The sequence below is a fragment of the Strongylocentrotus purpuratus genome, unplaced genomic scaffold, assembly GCF_000002235.5.
Source record: "Strongylocentrotus purpuratus isolate Spur 01 unplaced genomic scaffold, Spur_5.0 spur5_scaffold_6, whole genome shotgun sequence".
Taxonomy (NCBI): Eukaryota; Metazoa; Echinodermata; class Echinoidea; order Camarodonta; family Strongylocentrotidae; genus Strongylocentrotus; species Strongylocentrotus purpuratus.
The window spans coordinates 6,391,971-6,414,408 of record NW_022145612.1 but is presented as its reverse complement, the minus strand read 5'-3'; the positions used below and the strand labels follow the sequence as shown (position 1 = coordinate 6,414,408).

Here is a 22,438-nt window from a genome sequence, read left to right as displayed (position 1 = left end):
TGTCCAAAGTAGCCTGAAATGCCCCATCAGGGCCCTGCCTTATTGAGAGTTGTTATTGATCTGAATCGATTACTAGTTCTCCAATTAATCGCAAACTTACCATCTCCTGTTTGTTAGTACAGGGTTGCAGTTGATCAAGTTGCGATTCATTTGAATCAATCACAACTCTTTACATGATGCGGACCCTAATCAAGATTCTAGATTTATTATATTCAATACTCGCAATCTCTATGGCTGAATTGTTACTGAATTCACATATTTAAAAAATTTGTAAAAATTTCAAACAGAGTGAACAAAAACAGATCTAAGTAAAATACAATGACAGAAGATAAAGTGTACAACATTTGCAAATTTAAAATGACAATAAAAATTAATCTAGAAATGGGAAACCATGGGATTTTCATTGAAATAGAAACCAGTTGAAAGTAATATAAAAAATATAAAATCAATGAATTACGAAATTGTCCATATAAAGATAAATTCAATCATGACTACAAATTATTTTCACTTGTAAATGAAGAAAATAAACACTCCCCATTTGTTCCAACACACAAAATGACTAACACATTTTGTTTGAAGTGCTTCACTCGGGAGGGTCTTTTTGCTTCAGAGGACCTATGATAATATGCTACCTATAATGTATTTTCGTTAGTGCCCCAAGGGTGAAGGCACTTAGGAGAAAAATGGGAGAGTTATCCGCGGCTACATCATAATCCACTGACCAAACTGCAAATTTGAAATACGCATATAACTAATTAGTAATCTCGTTTTTCAATTATTCATAGTTTTCTTATCATTGGTCCGATTTATTTCAAACTTTCATATGTATGTGTTTCGATTTTTTTTCTGCTTTCATTCCCATTCAAGGGTGCCACGAGACCACTTTGATTGAGGGGAGTAGGGGGGGGGGGATAAAGATGTGGTTGGACAATTTTTTTTGTTCAAAAATGTCCTCATTCGAATTTCCCGATTGGAAGTTAAACAGCGATGGTGGATTGTTAACGTTGGTTACTCAAACTGGAACTGGAGCTCTTGTCCAGCAAACTTTTCTTGGTACCAAGCGTCAACCATCTCACTCTGAGCTACCGTAAACTTAGTCTTCCATGTACCAATCTTGCCTGTTCAAAATGGAAGAAAAAACAAATAACAGAATGGGAAATACAAATATGCAACCATAACGTAAATTATAGAAACGAATGTTCTAGTAATAGCAAACGGGCTCTTTGTTCAGGGGCTTGGGGACCCCGATTTCAAATTTCAAGATCGAAAATTTCGTGAGGGAGCAAATATGTTAATACTTTATTAAAGTTACTAATGAATATTGTAAACAAAATAATTATACAAAATGAGATCTTGAGAAATGCAAGCACATCATCTAGCTGCATGAATATAAGGTTGCAGCTGCTTGGGTATGAGATAGCGGTCATGTTTATTCGTATTTCAAAATCATGGAAAGGGAGGGGGCTTGCAGTCCTCTCAGTCTTTACCTCTAAGTTTAGTTTAAACACAAAAAGAAAATATCAAATTTGAGATAGACCTGCATTTTTCTTTCATCTTCCCGTAGTGTCTAGGCAAGATATATTTATCAAGAGATGTATCACAATATATATATAATTTAGATGATGTCTTTCACCAAATATTGTTTACCGTTTGGATGAAGTGCTCAAGAGAAAATGTGATAAAGGTGTCAATTAAAGGGCTTCTGAAAAGACTTGTCGAACGGAGATACTTGTACATACAAATACGATCACAACCAACTCAAGGCCAATTGAAATACCCTATGGCTAGAATTTTCTACATGCATCATGTTCAGATATCTTTGTACTGTTCGCTCGAAAAATATTCACAAAGATATGCGTCACAACAAAATGTCCTCAATCAAAAGTCAACAATTGGAGTAGACCTACTGCAGGAGAGATGCCTTCTCTTTTTCCCACGTACATGATCGTAAAGACTGGAATAGACTACCTGACAGCATCATCAGTATTGAATTCCTTGACACTTTTAAAACCAAAATGTTAAAATAATTCAAATAAAGATGATCACGTGACCCTCATTTGCGATCTAAATTGACTAGCAAGTCTGTCGACACGTACCGAAGAAGAAGAAGAAGAAGAAGAAGAATATCTGTTTCGAGACGAGAAATATGCAAATGAATACGCTTTAAAAAGAATTTTTCTTTCTATGTACCTGTTTGCATGAAAGACATCTCCTTCTGGCCGCCAGCACGAGTTAAAAAGATCCCTTTCTCAGCCGATTTCTCGAGAGTGTCATAAGTTTTCTTCATTCCCTTGAATTCACTTCCCGCCACCACCTTCTCGAAAACGTCGTCGGTTAGAGGATGTTCAAGCAACTCGGCAACCTTCTTTACACAACTGCGGAGATCCTTGGGATAAATGAAAGGAAAATTATCAGAGCTTCATGAGTAATTAAATCGGAAAACACACAATGATACCTTTTTCGAACGCAGCTGGCCTTCCAAATAAATTTTATGTGTGTAACCTTTGGCAACGAAGTATTAATTACACTGGACGGCAAAAGGTCGACAAGTTACTTGGATAAAGAGATACTTTGATGAAGGAAATACAAGTAAATGGAACATGTTTTTTTTCACATTATCTGAGACATATAGGAGGTGATTTTTTTTTATTTAGCGGCAATCTCCGCTCTGATTATTTATCTTTCAATAAATACGCAGATCCTTTCTGGAATGATATATTGATTGCATGGAGTCAGTAATACAACAGCCCAATTAATTTCAAGGAAAATATTTCACAACCACCTTGCCTGAATTCTCATATATTGATCGACGGAGAATTCTGATATGACATAATCAATTATGTTAAAGATATTTTGCACATTGATGGTCCTATTAATTATGTCTCTTGATCAAATCCGAAGTCGAATGGACTTTCTGTCAGGTTCATTTATTTTAACTAACACTAGTCAGTTCTTTCCGCATTACTTAGTACTTAGTTGGAAATTATTCTGAAACATGAACATTTTGAAAAAGAAGGTTCTTCACTAAATTGCGTTGATACTTCATTGAACGATTTCTGTAAACTTAAAAAGATATCAAAAAATTCGTACCATGTTTTCATGAAAAGAAAATTCAGCAAATGTCTCAGAAAAAAAAATCAACAGAATAAATGGCAAAGTGATTTACGATTCACTAATATGTAAATCCTGTTTTACCTTGCTATATCAATAAATATCAATAAAAAGTAAAATGAGAAATTTCAGATTTCAATTTATTCATAGAAAAATTGCAACCCAAAATTTTCTTTATAAAAAAGGTGCAAGTGCTTCTTCAATTTGTAATTTTTGTGGAAATCATGAACAGACTTTAGCTCATTTATTTTCAATTTCAATTAGAACTAAAATTTACTTTTGGACTAAAACTAAAGTTATAAATCTTAAAATACTTTCGCCCAGTATACAGTGCGTTTTTGTAGTTTATTCCATTTATTAACACATATTTCTACTTGGTTCCTTCATTGTTTAAAACAAAGAATTTACCATGACCATGTCCTCGTATTTTAAGAAAAGAACATTCTTTTCATCTCGCTTATTCCAGTAGTCCATCACGTGATTAAACCATCCACCCAAGTTATCTATGGATATAGGAAAGAGAACATACATTACATTTGATTAGATTTGGTTTGATTTAGACTGATTAATTAGTTTATATAACGTCTTTTCAGATATACATTTTCATGCTTATGAATATGCAATTGATAATATTTGACGAAGTATAAAAGACCTACACCAGTAGGAAACGTGTGAAATCAAGTTAGAGGCTAAATGCATGTTAGACATGAATTAAGAACAGGAGTGCCACAGCTTATGTATGAATCTTAATGTGACATTGACTGTTATTGGGGTGTGTGAAAGGAAGAGAAAAAGTGACTTGCAAAGAAGGAAAAATAAAACTCCGAGGAGAAGCAACGCTGTTTTTCTCAATTCATGAATAATGACTATTGTATTTCACAATATGGTATTTATACTTTAACTTCAAGTGAGAAAAAGATGGGGGGGGGGTGGGGACAAACATGTTGGGGCCAGTGAGGGTGTTTTCAAATCGGGGAGGGATACTATTGCTATTTGGGGAAGGAAAAAAGGAAAGGGTATTTCCTTTCCAATATCTTTAATAGTTAGCGTGGTTTCATAACCTACGTTCCACGTCCCAATGGTGGCACGTCGCATTGACCAAGCAAACGTCCCTCTTTTTTAAAGAGAAATTGTCATGACTTCGTCAGTGACTGGCCTGTTAACTGATGCGCCATACTATGAGAGCAATATATCCTACACAATAATTACACAAAGTGAATTAAAAATGAAAGAACAGTGCAAGCTTTGCTTTGAAGTAATTATGGCCATTACACTAATTGCCACGATCTATAGAGTTGATTGACCGAGGTAATAAAGCAAACGAATTGAAGTCTCGCATGCAACGGGGGTCAACTTACCACCATTCATCAGGTCATCCAGGAGTTTGGGGAAGCCCCCCGGTACAGGCATGGTTTTCTCGATGAATTTCATCGTTGAAGTCGCCATGTCCTTGGGATTACGTGCCACGTACAACACCTTTTGACAAACAAACAAAAACAAAATTATTATTGTACTTTTGGTCAAATGTATCATCTCTATCACGATCACCGTCGTCGTCGTCGAAGCACTAGAGACGGGGGTGTTCGTTTGTTTGTTTTTATTTCCGTCATATAAAAAGAATATACACTGTTGGTCATAATGGTGGAATAATTATTTTTACCCCAGTTTAGGGAAGGATTTTAAAAAATTATTTATTTCTAATAGATCTAGATAATGGCATACATTCTCAGATTTTATTGAATATTAATTTGCGAGTGTTTGTTTTGCGTGACTGTTAAATCATATGTGTGCTACTATGCTAATCAGCTAAGGGACTTACGTCCTTAAGTCATAATTGACAGTAATGAGGATTAATGCCTCACAAAAGGGTACTAATATATAGCTGATCGACACGATTTTTATCCTGGTGCCTCACAGTAACGAGGACATTGCTTAGCCCCTGAATCATGACTGTACGCAGTGTTTGCTAGGGTACGCGGCCGCCCCACAAATCCCCGAAAACGAAGAAAATGCAATAAATTGTCAACAATTCATTGCATTTGCCCCCGGCCCCCAACAGGAAAAATTCCTCTGTGTGGCCATGCCTTGAACCATAATGCATGGCCCTACAGAGGAATTTTTCCTGTTGGGGGCCGGGGGGAAATGCAATGAATTTTTGACAATTTATTGCATTTTCTTCGTTTTCGGGGATTTGTGGGGGCGGCCGCGTACCCTAGCAAACACTGCGTACAGTCATGATTCAGGGGCTAAGCAATGGCCTCGTTACTGTGAGGCCCCAGGATAAAAATCGTGTCGATCAGCTATATGAGTGCCCTTTTGTGAGGCATTAATCCTCATTACTGTCAATTATGACTTAAGGACGTAGGTTCCCTAGCTGATTAGCATAGTAGCACACCTATGATTTAGCAGTCACGCAAAACAAACACTCGCAAATTAATATTCAATAAAATCTGAGAATGTATGCCATTATCTAGATCTATTAGAAATAAATAATTTGTTTAAATCCTTGCAAAGTACAGCTGGCCTTACATGAGGACAGGGGAAAAAGAAGAAGAAGCATAATGTCATTCTACAGAAGACCGCGCCCTACGTCATCAAACAACAATTCTTACTTTTGCTCTCTTCTCAATCTCTGGTGGTAGACTTTGAAAGGGAAGATGGCTGATGATGAGACGAGGGGACGGTGCTTTCTTTATCATGTCAAGTATAGGCGGTTGGTTACGAAGATAATCTAGAGGTTGACCTTGAGGTTGATCATCAGGTGGAGGAGGCAGGAAGACAGGCATTGCTACGGTACTCATACCGGTGAGTCGGTTAATCTTGTGGGGGTTGCCATCACCGAGGATGAGTGCAACGATCTCCATAGCGAAATGGGTGCCTTTGAAATAATAATGAAACAACGGATTATCTTTAGCTTTAAATTTCTGATTCACTAAAACTCATTATGACAGTTAATAATGAGATAATTGTGTGGTATGAATAGTATCCCCATATCACGATGGCATAGACTTTCGAAAAATCGTATCGTCATGCCCCTTTTGAAATATGCAAACATGACGATGACAAAGTCATATTGCGTAATCTGATCATGGTTTCTATAGGCACTACAGTAAGCAATTACAATAAGCCAGTTGGTAATTAGGATTTGCGCATGGGCAGATAAAGGTCATTCGTACCCAAATTGTAAAACCATTGAGACGAATACTCGGATCGTGCTCATGAAATTTATGTAATCAGTATTCATTTAAGCACCAACAGTACATTTATCTGATACACAGGTGGAAGTATTCTTCTCAAGAGGTAAACAAAAGGTATTCATGAAGCACCTCCATCACTTTGGCAGTGATTAATCTAAAATGCACAAGTGGGAAGTATCCATCGTGTCTAAGATCTGTGGATATTTTGGGGTCAAGCGGTCCAGAGCTATTTACGAAATCGCTTATTGCAATCGAGTTGATTCTTTTTAAAGTCTTGGCGATCGTGTTTACTCAATTATTCTTATAATTTCTTCATTCATACTTCAAGTATTCGGATTTTGTTTCAAGTCATGAGAAGTCATTCGCCACAATGGGATGCCACAATGGGTAGCGGATACAAGATTTTCTTCGAGGGGGAGGGAGGGGGGCGGGGGAGGTCACGAGATAGAAAAGCACACATACATGCACATTTTGGGGGTCTTTGAAAAGTTTAATGATGGCGCAATTGAAATACATGGTAGCAGTGGTAGCGATGTCGGTAAAATATCCAACCTTTATTTTGTGCTTTCTTAAATGTTGATTTTTCGCTTGTTGCATCTGAGAAATTTCAGTTTTCGCAGTAAAGGTTTTTGGAGAGAAAAAATGCTCCTGAAAATCTGTGAGAACTTTTTTGTACTATTTTTTAAACATTTTCCCTCCATTTTTTGCTTGCCAAGGATGTAGCGGAAGAGAATCCTGGATACGCCTTTGGATCACCTGCATGTTATGTGTGGTCGCATCGTTATCTTTGATTTGGGCACATAAATAGCGTTTTTTCCTTCCAAAAAAGGCAACAAAAAACTGAAACTGAAAGATTACGATCTCCCCCCCCCCCCCCCCCCAAGAAAAAAAAAATAGAAGAAGAAAAATAAGAGATGAAGTTGTTAAGAATCGATAATGCTTACCCGCCTTGGGATACGTGCAGACCCACACGTCATCGGGTCTGACGTCGAGTGTCTTCAGTTCATCAAGGCTTTCTCTCATGACGATGTCGGGAAACGTGACGCCATCGTGCACGAAGCGACCCATAACATCGACGAATGGTTCCCCTCCATCCTGCTCGGCCATCTCAAATGGAGATAACTGATTCGCTTTGATTTGAATTGATTTATTTGATTTTATTTGGTTTCGTTAAGGGTTCGAATCCAAGCTCGGCACCCTCGTAATTGGCAAGATTTAATGGAGCTCTTTCAAATCTTGGTACTGTACATGACTAAGACTTTGACAAAGTCCCCTCCAATATTATTATAAAATATACTATAAAAGTAGAAATCCATTTTTAGGAGACTTATTAGGGATTACATCAATACGGAGTGGAATTCACACTCAAACGAGTATTTAAAACCACTACATGGGGTGGATTCCACTCCGAAACGAAGTGATCCGTAATATTTGAATTTGGATTTATTCATTTCACATGCTCGAATGTATACAGAAAACAAACTATGTAATGAAATGGAGGATATAAGTACATATGGAAATAATATTATTAAAAAAGTGCAATAGTTTAGTCACATCATTGACAATAGAACAAATTTGAAATTTGAACTTTATTGGACATAAGACTATTTCTATGTGACATGTGGAAATATGACTCCTGGAAGAGTGTGTATATTTCCACTCCTCTACTTAAAGAAGTGATGATCTACCCGGTGCATATTTCTTTACATGGACAAAAAATTGTTTGAGACCTAGATTAAAAATGCAAACTTTCAAGAGCGAAATAATAGATAAGAGTTTACGATTTTCTTTGTTTCAAGTTTTGAACGGATCAGCCTTATCTCAATGGTATACATCATAAATGTATATACCACACAAACAAAAATTACCCGACATAAATAGGAAACATTGGCATACTTACTGTGAAAGATGTACTGTGTCAGTGAGGTGGAATGATCGAGCGTTTTTTACCCGTTCACATGACATATCCTACGTACATAAATGCACGATCACATAGCCACTTGACCTGGTGTGAATCGAATGAGTCAACTAGATTCTTTGATTCGTACGTATACTATGAACTAGAATAAACATTGAATAGTTTGAATAAACAGTTCAGAGTTCAGTTTGCATTGTTTGTTTAAGATTAAGTTTGTTTGAGATTATGGGGCGCCTTGTGACACGATGTGTAATTTCGTCACCAAATCACTCCAAAAAATTGATTTTGTCACAACAGCAATCTCACAATGTGATTTGTCACGAAATAATCTCAAAGAGTTTCATTGGCAATTTCGCATTGCTCGGTAGTATTACTTCCTTGTTTTATTTTAATTGTGATGAAACAATCGTATCAAAATAAAAGAAAATGATAAGACATGCGTCATATCGTCACGTTTTTAAGATACATGTATGCTTCATTTAGCAAATATTTCCATCTATGGTATGGTTGCAATATCATCTTTCCCCTTATATATCTCATATTTACCCATTTCAATGTCAAATTTCTAAGTTTACTTTTAACATATTCGTGTAAATTTTGAGAGAGAAAACAAATCAGTACTCTCTTTTCGGTTTTCGTTGAAAACATTAATTTCCTTCTTAAAATGAGTCGAACATCGCAAAGAAAATTAAATAAAGCAAACTCTGGCTGTCACACATATTTACATTAAAGTCTCAGTAACATTGTTGAAGGTTGATTAAAAAAATTGCGTAATTTTTGTATGAAATGTTACTTATTATCTTCTTTCTACTATACTTATCTTCTAACATGCAAAAAATCCTGAAAAATTCTCAAACCACGAAGATATTAATGGTTTTCTAGGAAGACGTCACAGTGCAACGCCCTCTTAAAGTGATTAACAGTAAATTCTCCCAACCATTTTTGAATTTTCCCAACCTTTTTTCCCATGAAAATAAGACAAAAGACAGGCTTTAAAAATATTTCAACACTTAAATGTCTGGAATGGTATATAGAGCCAATTCATTGCTTTGTGACGATTTACATTCACCTAAAATGTAATTAAATTTTAATATAGTGGGAGAATTAAGGTATCCATCAGATCAGTTTTCCCAATTTTTAATGGGTTATAATGGACCTTTAATGATACATCTAGCATTGAAGTCACTACCTTAGCACCATTTTCTCTCATCTTTAAAATGTTACCAAGTCCCTTTAATATCACAGAATTAACTCGTCTAACTTTTTGTATTTTATATTACTCGATTGCTAAGAAGACATGTGTATGATTGTAAGTAAGTATACTAACTCTCTCTCTCTCTCTCTCTCTCTCTCTGTCTCTGTCTCTCTCTCTGTCTCTCCATCTCTCTCTCATTCTCTCCCTCTCTCTCTCTCTCTCTCTCCCCTCTCTCTCTCTCTCTCTCTCTCTCTCTCTTTTTGTCCCTATTTCTCTTCGCCTTAATTTCTGTGATTAAAATTGATCAACAATTCAATCGGTGCAAGTATTACATTTCGTTCATTTTGACCTGCTCCCTTGTATGAGAAGAGACATTGACCAATTAATAATAATTAATAATCATAACATTTTTATTATAAATCATACCATAGATTTCACACACTTCAATTGAAGGTTTTATCCTCACAGCCGTTCCGTTGGCTAAATTACAAATAATTTACAACATCGATTAAAAAACATACAATGAAAATGTACATGCTAAAAAATGATGATAATATATAACATGAATATGATTAACTTCAATGTATATTAATTATAGAGGTGTCGTATTCGAGTGCAATGGTCACCGTGGTCTAGGCATCGTGCGTTACAACATTAAAATCTATAAAAAGATCACTGCGCACGCATGCCGAGTAGCCGAGAAGCATGTTTCTCCTAATAAATTGTGATACTGGTTAATTAATTATATCATTAACAAATTTTATTTTCGGTTTTCTTGATGGATAACTGATTTTCTTATAAAACTGAAGATATGGCGTAAATATTCAATACTGAATGAACGCAATTAAACTATTACCAACAACAACAATTCGAGTGGTTTAAACAAAATGCAAAGGTCATGAGTTTGAGCCCCGGCCCGGCATTTGGGTCCTTTGTGCAAGGCATTTTATCCACTTTGCTCCTCTCCACCCAGGTGTCAATGGGTACCCGGTAGGATGCGAACGTCTTTACGGTTAGATTAGCACGTGCGTGCCCTTAAAAAGGGGACTAGCTGGAATGTTCCCCAGGGAGTGGAGAAAGTGCACTGTAATGTGCAATATAGTGATTGAACCCTTTCACTGGGGTAACTGCATGTGTTTTGGTCACTTGTACCTGGTAAAGCACTTTATAAGAATCCGTTATTATTATTATATAGTTTAACATCTTTCATAAATTCATAGATATAGTTTTTTCATAAATGGGACCGTCATGAAATAGATGATTGAAGATGTTATCATCTCGAAGAAAGATTGTTTTAATTAAAATTGAATATTGTAAATGAATACAAATTCAAAACAGAAATATGGCTTTTAAACATTCGTAGCATACAAAATAAGAGGATAGTTCAGTGTAATAAACTACATTATCATAACTATCGAATACAACCATTGTTGATGTTCTTAAAACTGAATTAAATTAAAATTTTCTAATCATTTAAAAATAAGTTTTAACATGATCGCAAAAGCTTTTGAAAAATCAACCTAAGGCTATCTAAACAGCCTTGCCCATCACATATTAAGTATATGAACTTTACAATGACGCATTAGGTAATGCGAATATGACTTCAACAGGATGCACAATAGCGTATTGAAAGTCATTGCGATCTGGTTTTTTATAACTAAATTATTCAAACTGGAACTCCAAATCGCAACCGGCAAACTTGTCCTGGTACCATTTGTCGAATGCTTCGTTCTGGGCCACAGTAAATCTTTCTTTCCATGACCCGATCACACCTGGAAAATTATGCAATTTTAAAAATAGAAAAATACGGGGAAAATACGAGTCATTTGTGATAATGTGGTTGTCCGTTATGGTAAAAAAAAATATGATCCTACGCAAACCATGACACTTATTTTTCTTCTTCTATCACTAGTACTACTTTTTTCTTCTTCTTTTCATTCTTCGTCTTCTTTTTTTCTTCTTCTTCTCATACTACCACCACTACTACTACTACTACTACTACTACTACTACTACTACTACTACTACTACTATTACTACTACTACTACTACTACTACTACTACTACTACTACTACTACTACTACTACTACTACCACCACCACCACCACCACCACTACTACTACTACTACTACTACTACTACTACTACTACTACTATTACTACTACTACTACTATTACTACTACTACTACTACTACTACTACTACTACTACCACTACCACTAATACTACTTCTACAACTTCCACTCCTACTTCTTCTTCTTCTTCCTGTTTTTTTAAATAACGACACAAGAAAAACGTAAACACGATTGTTATGAAATATAGAAGGCCTAATCAACACACCTTTCTGCATGAAGGGCAACTGACCAGCGGCTTTGGTAAGAAATTTACCCTTGTCCGAAGCTTTCTCAATCTTGTCGTATGTCTTCTTCATACCCTCGAAACCACTCTTTGTCACCACCTTCTCCAGAATCTCAGGTGAGAGAGGGCGCCCTAGAAGCTTTCCGACTCTTTGAGCGGCCTCTGCCGGGTTCTTAGGATGGTCAGTGGAAATTTTTGGGAGAAAAAAAGGGAAAACTGTCTGTTTGAGCTTCTATGAATCATGCCAATCTTAAAGTTCAGCACATCATTGTTTTCACTCCTGTGAATGGCTGTAGGACACATTAATCATGTAAATAGTTTGCGACTCGCCGGGTGACCTCGGAAAGGCTTGTTTTGGCTCCTGCCACACTTAAAGTTTAGCTTAAGATTTTGCGCAGTCATGTGGCCGGTTGTTCGACACATATACACCGGCGACAATTTCTCCGCAGTATTATTAGCCGCCTTCCTAAATTCAGACCTACACCATGGACCCTACCATGCCTAAACTAACAACCTGTTCTTAGCACTTACCTTTAATCCTATACCTAACCTCAATACCAAATGCAAAAACAAACCTTATATTATATCTTTGAATTTAGACTGCATGGACCAAAATGTCACTGGTCGTTGGAGCGAAAATATCGGATCCACTTGTTGACTTTCAGAAGAAAAAAAAGGATTTCTATGATATTGTTATTATCTCATTGTCTATTTTTGTTCTCTCTCCATCTCATATTTTCTTCCTATTCTTCATTTGTATATTCTCTCCCATATCTCTCGCTCTCTCTCTCTCTCTCTCTCTCTCTCTTCTTTTAATCATGCGTATCAAATAAAATCATGTATACGATTTCATTTATTCTAACAAATGTGGAAAGAGGATAATATGAACCATTTTCATTTCTTCGAAAGTCAAAAAGAGAACGTTGTCTTCCTTTCGCTTTTTCCAGTATCCCATCACGTGATCAAACCAGGGACCAAATGAGGTGGCTGGAGAAAAAGATGAATAAAAAAGAAAGAAAGAAAGAGGTAGATAAAGAGAGAAAGACATACAAGTAAAGAGGGGGAGAAAAGAGTAAACGGAGGAAATACATTTTCGTTTATCAAGAATACAATGTCTTAATTTTATCATCCTTTGTGAAAAAAATATCAATTTCGAAAATTAATAGATAATGTTAAAAGGGATATCGTCGGACAGCATTACCAATACCTAACAGTGGAAACTGCCGACAATTCCGCCAAAATGGAAGGAAGTATTCATTTATGTTTTATTGACAAATCTCACAAGTAATGTAAGGGTGAGTACATGGTCATATGACGTCGATGGTTTTCTCTACCTTAAACCATATATCACAAGAAATTAATAATAAAAAAATGTGGGCATTAAGTGATAACCTTAATCTGCGGTTTTCTCCAGGCCATACAGATCTACAACTTCACAAGCCGAACATAAGTATTACCAATATTTGCTTATTCATAATAATACTGCTTACTTCCATTCATCGTGTCCATGACCATTTGGTCGAAGCCTCCTGGATAGGGGACGGTCTTCTCTACGAATCGCATTGTAGATGCTATCATGTCCTTAGGATTACGGGCCACGTAGATAACCTATTCATTGAAGAAAAAAATAAAGTTAACAACTAACAAACTAACAAACAAACAAACATGCAAACAAATAATACAAGTTAAAGGTAAAGACCAGTTATGGTCATGCGATTGCATTGTGAAAGAAACGTTGTGGAATCGATCAGAAAAGGTTGATCATCTAGCATCTAGCATCTGCAAGGTTCTGGAATCATCAAAATGATAAGAAATTTGGCCCATTCTTCGTAAAGTTACAAGCACTATACACAAAAAGATGTATATGGGACTACCCTATATCTCTCATAGACCATGAGAGAAACAAATTTACCAAATATATGAATTAGTAGGCGGTTTCCCGGCAAATTTTTTATCATCATGTATTAGTCGAAACATATTCTTTCACATGATTGGTAATGAGAGCTTCCATTTCATTTTTTGAAATTGGGGCGTTTCATAAACTGGTCTTTACCTTTAACAGAGTTTTCTATCAGTGATTTCAATTACAGTTTATTTCTATAAAATCACTGGTGTATGGGCACTATTTTCATAAGGAGGCTGACGTCTTTTGCCTAAAATAAAACTCCAGTGTAACGAGCAGGCGAAATGAGCGAGCGAGCAAAAGAAAAAGCAAACAGAAAACATAATGAATATTAAGCTGTTTATACCAAAGTCACTATATTTCTTTGTATCTATCCGTTCATCCATCTCTGTCCGCACTCTGGTCTATCCAGGCGGCCGATAAGGGGGGAGGTATGGGGGGGGGGGGGGGTAATTCATCTTTTTTTCACATTCCTTTATTTTCATGTTCCGTCCGCTTTTCCTTTATTTCCCTCTTTTTTTCCTCCGCCGATAGATGCGGCATGTACCCCTCCCCTGTTATCCATGCCACTGCTTTAAGCCCTGGATAATACCTACCCTAGCTCTCTTCTCGATGTTTGGTGGGAGAAGCTGGAAGGGCAAATGACACGCTATCTTTCTCGGAGAGGGGGCCTTCTTGATCACATCAATGAATGGCATGGGGGCAAGCGGGGGCTGTGCTTCATCGCCCTGTTGCTGGGCGTCAACCGTGAATGGGCGGTCCACGGTTACGATGGAGATGGTTGCTAGGTGAGTTGTTCGGTCGATCTTCATTGGATCGCCGTCTGCCAGGATGAGGGATGTCATTTCCATGATGAAATGTGTACCTGTGGGGCGCAAATAGAAACAGAACTAATTTATACATGCGCTGTACTTAAAATTTCTATATTTATCTAGGTAAAATTAAATTATCGTTTTATACATAGACACGACCATGACATATATAAAATTGCTAACTTCATTAGAAAAACAAAATATCAATGAAAAAACGAAAAAGACAATTTAAACTATCGATGTTAATGTAGAGATGGATAAGTTTATAACAAATATCGCCATTGTCAAGCAAAAATGTACCCTTGTGTTTTTGAGGTATTATGTTGACTTAAATTCTAATTAATCACTGGCAAAATTGAATTGATAATTATATCACTAATGACAGAATTAGGATAATTATTTAGTAAAAGAGAAGTGTCTAGAAGAAGTGTGTTTAATTGCGAAGGGGAAGAGAAAATCAAGGTAATGCAGAAGAAGAAGAAGAAGAAGAAGAAGAAAGAGAAGGAGGAGAAGGAGGAGGAGAAGAAGAAGAAGAAGAAAAAGAAGAAGAAGGAGGAGGAGGAGGAGGAGAGAAGAAGAAGAAGAAGAAGAAGAAGGAGGAGAAGAAGAAGAAAAAGAACGAGGAGGAGGAGAAGAAGAAGAAGAAAAAGAAGAAGAAAAGCAATGTGAATGAAGACATCTTTTATTGCAAAATGATTACGAGAAGATAAAATCGAGAAAGGAAATTAAATTGGAAGGATTAATATGCAAATTTATCGATTCATTCAAGAGTTTAAAAAAATATGTAAAGTTAACAAGGAAAAGACCGGAAATCACCTGATTTTGGGTAGGTGCATACCCAGATGTCATCTGGCCTCACTTCGAATGTCTTGAGCTCATCTAGACTAGATTTCAGGACTATTTTAGGCATCCTCAAGCCTTCGTACTCATGAAAGTCAAAGAGTCCGGGCATTTCAGGATTTTGGGTCATTCCAGCCGGTAGCGCCATTCTGGAAATAAGATAGAAGAAAGTTTGTTGAATATAATACATTGTGAGCTTTAGAGTTGACCAAACTCCATCAATTTCAAGGAAGAAAGCTCGGAAAGTATTCATGTATGATAAAGCTGATACAACTGGCATGCGTGCAGATCTCCTCAAGTTTCAGTCTTCTTTCCTACGTAGCAGCCCAGAACCTAGAACAGTACAGCAGAACTGGGATGACTTCAAAACAGAGATTGGAGACCTCATGGAGAGTTACATTCCAACAAAGGTGTCTGGAAAGAAAAGAACCAGTCCCTGGATCACAAACACCATAAAGAGAGGAGTCAGAAGAAAGCAAAGACTGTACAATAAAGCTAAAGCTTCAAAAACACCAGATGATTGGCTTAAGTACAAGAATTATTAGAAAGAATTAAGATCTCAACTTCGTCATAACTACTGGACTTATCAAAACAAGATGTTCTCTCCTGATGACAAGAACAACAAAACATTCTGGAAGTTCATCAAATCCAGAAAGCAAGAGTCATCTGGAGTTGGATCCCTCAAGTGTGGTGAAACGCTTGTATCAGACAGTAAAGGGAAAGCAACTGCACTGAACGACCAATTCCAATCAGTTTTCACACTGGAGGATAACTCGAACATTCCGGATCTTAGACAACCCGTGTTTCCTTCAATGGATCGCATTGAAATCTCTGTGGAAGGCATTGTCACGCAACTGAAAGCTATAAATGTTAGCAAAGCCACAGGACCAGATGGCATACCAGGAACGATCTTGAAGTTCTTTGCTGAAGACATTGCACCGATCCTGACCTTTATCTTTCAACAATCTCTAGATACAGGAACAGTACCATCTGACTGGCGTCTTGCAAACATCTCACCAATTTTCAAGAAAGGAGACAGGAGCAAGGCCTCCAACTACCGCCCTGTATCAATCACGCCCATCTGCAGTAAACTGCTCGAACATGTCATTTTCATCAATATCATGGATCACTATGACGAAAATAATATTCTCAATGATGTTCAGCATGGCTTTCGTCCTGGCCATTCATGTGAGACCCAGTTGATCATTACATCTCAAGATGTTGCACACTCTCTAGACCAGAAAGAGCAAGTTGATGCAGTTGCAATAGACTTCTCCAAAGCCTTTGACCGTGTACCCCATAACCGCCTCCTTCATAAGCTCTATCACTATGGGATCCATGACAACCTTATCAGATGGATCAGGGTGTTCCTAACTGAAAGGTTACAACGTGTTGTTGTAGATGGAGAGTCATCTGAATGGGTTCCAGTCACCTCTGGGGTACCGCAGGGCACAGTTCTCGGCCCACTTATGTTTATATCCTTCATCAATGACATAGTAGATGGGATCTCTTCCAAAATCCGACTCTTTGCTGATGATTGTCTTCTATACCGTCCGATCACTGATGTCACTGATAGCCAAGCCCTACAACAAGATCTCAACAGGCTGCATTCATGGGCTAACACATATGGCAGATGAAATTCAACACCGAGAAATGCTACCACATCACATTCTCCCTACGTCGGAAAGCCATCACCACGACATACACGCTAGGAGACACTCCTCTTGCGTTGGTAACAGATCTCCAGTATCTAGGATTGACTTTCTCATCCAACTTGTCCTGGCAAGGCCACATGAACAACATCACATCCCGAGCCAATCGGATGCTGGGACTAGTCAGCAGAAATCTCCGCAAAACCTCACAAAAGATCCGCCAACAAGCCTACTTCTCTCTTGTTAGACCTCATCTGGAACACTGTTGCTCGGTCTGGAACCCTCACACAAACAAGCATAAGCCAAAATCGAGGCAGTACAAAGGCGAGCAGCAAGATTCACCCTCCAGAGATATCGTCGTATGGCCAGTGTCTCGGTCATGATTCAACATCTGAAATGGGAGAGCCTGGAGAGGAGAAGAAATGCCGAAAGCCTCCACCTCATGTACAAGATCCAAAACGACACAGTAGCCATCAATGCACACCATTACACAGCACCCATGATTGCAAGCAACACACGACAGTATCACTCAAAGAAGTTGCTGGCTATCCCATCCCGCACCCAGCTCTACCAGAACTCATTTTTCCCTCAGACAGTAACTGCGTGGAATGCACTTTCAAAGATCACCCTTGACGCTACTTCACTGGAGGGCTTCAAGGGAGCGCTTCCACCAAGCATCTAGACCAAGAACTAGATAGTTTATTCCTCAGCACTACATCCTGACTTTTGGATCCTGCTGAGTATCGTCGTAGAAGTAGAAGTAAGCAACAAGCCATTATGGAATTACTGGTAAAAATTCTTCATTAATGACGTCATAACGATGATAATTTGTTTCCAAATGGAAATATTGGTATCATGACAATCATGTTCAGGCATCATCGGTCGCAAATCCACAATGAAGATAGAAATTGTTTCATCCATTAAATATTGATACAGAATTAAAATTGCATTTCTTTTCCTTAAAATTGACTGGGGGTGGTTATCCGGGGGGTGGATGTCCAGGGGGTAGGTATCCTAGAACCATTAACCAGTATTATGATATTAAGTATTATCTATACGACTCTATCTTTTGCGTGCTTACACTCTAAAAATAGACACGTGTTTAGCTATTCCTAAAACATATTATACTTAGACAAACAGGTAAAGTAGGTAATTACTTGGCAAAAAGTTATTTCATATAGGCCTACTATGTTTACAGAAACAGTTTTATGTATAAGATCAATTATTGTTTATGGCATGGCTGTATGAACTGGATCCACTTAAATATATCCTTTAAAAAATATCTATCATAAAAATAGCAATTGAAATTTGGAATAACTGCAGAATACCCAATCATGTAAGTAACCCTAAAACACACACTGACCCTAATCCTAACACTAACACTAATCCTATCCCTGACCCAACCTCAATCACAATCCTATAACCCATCTGTAATCCTAGTTTTTAATCGAAATGCTTGATATTATTGTAAATTTATCTACATGTAGTGTTTAACTTGGGATTATATATTAGTCGGCATTAGGAACTTCTTGACGTTTTATTATAATAAAATGAAGCGCCAAGCATGTTCCTTTTTTTTTTCTTTCTTCGAGAGCAACGATGAGCGTCACTTTGTACTGAATTGAACACTTTACTTGAAGTATAATTAGCCCAACTGTCTATTTCATGACACAAGTACGTACACTCTAAGAAAAAAGGGTGCAAAATAAGAGTTTGCACCTTTTACATAAAAATGAACCCTATTGAAGGAAAAGGGGTTCAGAAAAGGGTGCAATATACGATGTTGCACCCTTCCCACAAAAATAAACCCTATCGACAAAAAACGGTGCAAAATAAAAGTTTGCATATGCATGCATATTCATGATTACTTTACACGTGTTCACATACGAGTACATTTATCATGATTTGTTAAGCAAATTATGACAATACACATCAAGTTTGTGATTTCTATTTTCCTTCAGCAATCATTAACCACTAGATTATTTTGTCTGATCATGTTACAATTACATTCACGTTTTAGCAATAGATATATTGATTATATGATTACTAATCAAGAAACAACATGCATGTTTAATATGTATTTGTGTACGAGCAAATTTCATGAGTATTCCTCGAGTATGGGTGCAGGATTGCACCTTTTAAAGGGTGCAGGATTGAACCCCTAAAGGTGCTGTTATTGCATAGGTTTGCACCCTAATGGAGCAGGATTGAACCATTAAGGGTACTAACATGTCTCGTAAAAGGTGCAATCTGGCACCCTCCTAAAGGGTGCAGGATTTAACCCCTAAAGGTGCTGCCAGTGTTGCATCGGTTTGAACCCCTAAAGGTGCATACACTGTAAAAAAGAATTTGTTCATTGGTAATTTTTACGTATTTTTTCCATGTAGAATTTACTTGAAAACATTAGTTTTGCCACTTACGCACTAAATTTAAGTCTTGCTAACTCAAACTTTCAATTTAGTAGAACATACGTGGAATATTTAAGTAAAATCAAATACATAAGAACTTTAAGTAATTTCAGCTTGTATTAATTTAATAATTTTAACTCAAAATCAGAAATTATACGTATTACTCAAACAATTAATGTTGATTATTCTTATCTTTTTAAAGTAAGGACCGATGCAGTGCGTAATAGAAATATTTACATAATTCATGAATATTCATTAAGACCAAATTAAACTCTTTTTTAAATAAAACAATTATTTTTTGTGGTTGAATGAAATTTTAAGGACTTTAAAACATTTACTAATTCATTTAACATGGCTAAGCAAAGACAAGACAATTTTTAATTGTTACCCAGTTTAAAACAAATCAAAACTTGATATTTCAGGAAATTGTCAACCAATTTTCCTTTTAAAGGGATCGTTTAACAATGTTAAATCTGAGATACACGGCCCTACGTGTTATCAGTGTCTGTGATATGGTGTAATATTGAAGCCCTAAAAAAATTGCGCTTCAAAACGATCAAGAAGTGCCTCAAAAAAGTAAAAATCTTTGAGTGACCGGTTTTACCATACTCGTTTTCCCCAATAGTCTGTAGTGTTATGAAAACCGTCAGGCGAACGGTTTTCAAAATTTGTAATTCCAATCATAAATATCTTGATAATCAAACAGGCGATCGGCTTGTAAAAGTCATGGGGCTCCTGACTGACCTTAAGGTTTATAATTATCGTTGCATCATGAGCTAAATCCAGAATTTTATTTCAGAATCTGAGACAAAGTTACCGGATCCCTTTAAGATGCTACGATCAAGTATATATAAAATTTGGAGCATTTCAATATGTGTCGAATTGAAGCGTATGTAATAGTTTGTGATGGTGGTAGATATATATATGGTTAAATCTTAAATAGAAGTAGTGTTAGTGATTAGTGATTAATCTTAAATAGAAGTAGTGAATGATTAGCGGATGTTACTTGTTAGATTAGATGGATACCAAATCGTGCAATATGTAATCCTATCATAGCTTTTTTTTAATTATCTAAAATGATTACAATACTTAAATTATTTACGTTAATGTAACTCGATTTAACTGAGTAAAAATTTATTCAGCAAAATAAGTAAATTCTACTTAAGATGCCGTAGGTAATATTTACTTAATAAAAATAAAGCAATTCTTTTCCTCAATTTTATTGAGTTATTTCGACTATTATTTTTTTACAGTGTACCTGCACCATTTTTTCTTAGTGTGTATATTTAAAAATTGCACCAGATACTTATAAGGTTAGTTTGAAAAACTGATTTTTTTTTTTTTAGATTTTACTTAATATTTAACGTTAAATAACATTTAACATTTTTCCATTCATAGTTGAAAATATCTGGGTTTTTATGTGAAGCATTTTCAAAGCAGAAGACTATTTTCTTATCCTATTTCTAAAAATAAATATTAGCAACAGAGAAAACACTTGCCACATAAGCTATGCCTACTGTAGGGACTCTACCAATTGGGCAAAGGGCACACCCACTTACTCGTAACCTGTGAATATCGAATAAATGGAAGCTAATGAATTTGTAGCCCCCTAAAGAGTATCATTTAAAAAGAAATCAAATCAAAATCAAAAGCACGTTGAGGACTTAACAGAAAAAGAAACAAAAATCCAGCTCACCTGTTTAGATGTTCGATGCTTTCGAAGTCAAAACGTATAAGATAGATTTTGAATCTCAGTATTCAGTTTTCATATGTTGTTACACCTATAGACATGTAGAGCTTAATATCTGCTGACTCATTTTGTCAGTTTCTCCGGCAAAGTAAGTCTACAACATATTCGCCACTGAACAAACAGGTTCAAGGTTCTATTTTTTTCTACATGGCTAGCTAAACATCACGATCAAACAAACTTATTATACAAGCAATGTGAATTAATGTTAAAATATAATCTCGTGAAGTAAAATCATAGTTGCTTAGTTGTTAAGACGAGACTTGTTGTAGGGTAGATAGAGACATTGTAAGAGTAATTCTGGTATCACATTGGACAAAGATATATGGAGAAGTTCATTTAAGGCTTCACTTCAACACCGTTTCTGAAGGTTATCTGTCTCTATAGAAAACGGATCGGACTACTCAAACTACCGCTGTCGCTCATAAAGTTGGAATATTTTTGTTTTACCCCAATTTGTGGAATTATTTTAAAAATAATTTAAAAATAATAGATCTAGATAATGGTATACATTCTCAGATTTTATTGAATAATAATTTGCCAATGTGTGTTTTGCGTGACTGCTAAAGCATGTGTATGCTACTATGCTTGTGCTTAGAAGAAGAAGAAGAACAGAAAACAAAACGAAACAATCAAAGAAGTTAAGTTTGTGGAAACTGTGCTATTTAGGTATGCGAAAGGATCCTCTATCAAGCCATTTCATACTGTTGACCACTGGCGTACTGGTGGGGGGGGGGGGGCTTGGGGGGGGGGGGCGCCAGCCCCCCTCCCCAAATGAAATTCAACCATGACTTATTTTCAAAATTCCATACAAGTGATTTATAAATGTTAGTAATATCACATGATTTTCAACAAAATGCGCGTTTCTCCATTTTTGTTGCAAACTGACACATTCCCAAATAGCCAGGAAGAGCATATGTTTTTTTTATAGTCACTAATGGGCCACTTACAGTAAACTATAGTAGACAATTCATTTCCAGAAGCTACTGCGACAAGCACTACCCTCCACTCGGGCTGTGCGCGAACGAACGTTCGATACGTACATCATGTAACACTGCACGTGTATCGTTAAGAGGCGCAGCTAGTGGGGAAACTGAATTCAGACAAGGATTAAAAGTATGTACAACGAACCGTCTTCTTTATCTAATAATTTAATGAAACGGCAAAGCTTCCGCGCTTGGCGCGGGAGGGGGGGGGGGCTGAATTCAGACTAGGATTTAGACGTAGAGAACGGTAAAACGAAACGGCAAAGCTTTCGCGCTTTGCGCGGGAGGGGGGGGGGAACTGAATTCAGACAAG

At 36.7% G+C, this 22,438-nt stretch overlaps 2 protein-coding genes across 4 annotated transcripts; both read right to left on the bottom strand.

Moving 5' to 3' along the window:
• Positions 1-500: 500 nt before the first annotated feature.
• On the bottom strand, positions 501-8,338 carry LOC590970 (sulfotransferase family cytosolic 1B member 1). 3 transcript variants are annotated; one of them, XM_030972055.1, is made up of 7 exons: positions 8,209-8,338; positions 7,253-7,438; positions 5,724-5,989; positions 4,470-4,587; positions 3,520-3,614; positions 2,191-2,386; positions 501-1,118 (listed from the first exon to the last, which is right to left on the bottom strand). In XM_030972055.1, the coding sequence occupies exons 2-7, from the start codon at positions 7,413-7,415 to the stop codon at positions 1,009-1,011; spliced, it is 948 nt and encodes a 315-aa protein (XP_030827915.1). In that variant the 5' UTR covers positions 7,416-7,438; positions 8,209-8,338; the 3' UTR covers positions 501-1,008. The 3 variants fall into 3 exon arrangements, with proteins under 3 accessions (XP_030827915.1, XP_030827917.1, XP_030827916.1); XM_030972057.1 differs by having other exon boundaries at positions 7,253-7,430; XM_030972056.1 differs by having other exon boundaries at positions 7,253-7,415.
• Positions 8,339-10,249: 1,911 nt separating this feature from the next.
• On the bottom strand, positions 10,250-21,211 carry LOC590946 (sulfotransferase 1C2). The gene is made up of 7 exons (XM_030973380.1): positions 21,089-21,211; positions 15,309-15,481; positions 14,277-14,545; positions 13,268-13,385; positions 12,667-12,764; positions 11,760-11,949; positions 10,250-11,193 (listed from the first exon to the last, which is right to left on the bottom strand). The coding sequence occupies exons 2-7, from the start codon at positions 15,478-15,480 to the stop codon at positions 11,084-11,086; spliced, it is 957 nt and encodes a 318-aa protein (XP_030829240.1). The 5' UTR covers position 15,481; positions 21,089-21,211; the 3' UTR covers positions 10,250-11,083.
• Positions 21,212-22,438: the final 1,227 nt, after the last annotated feature.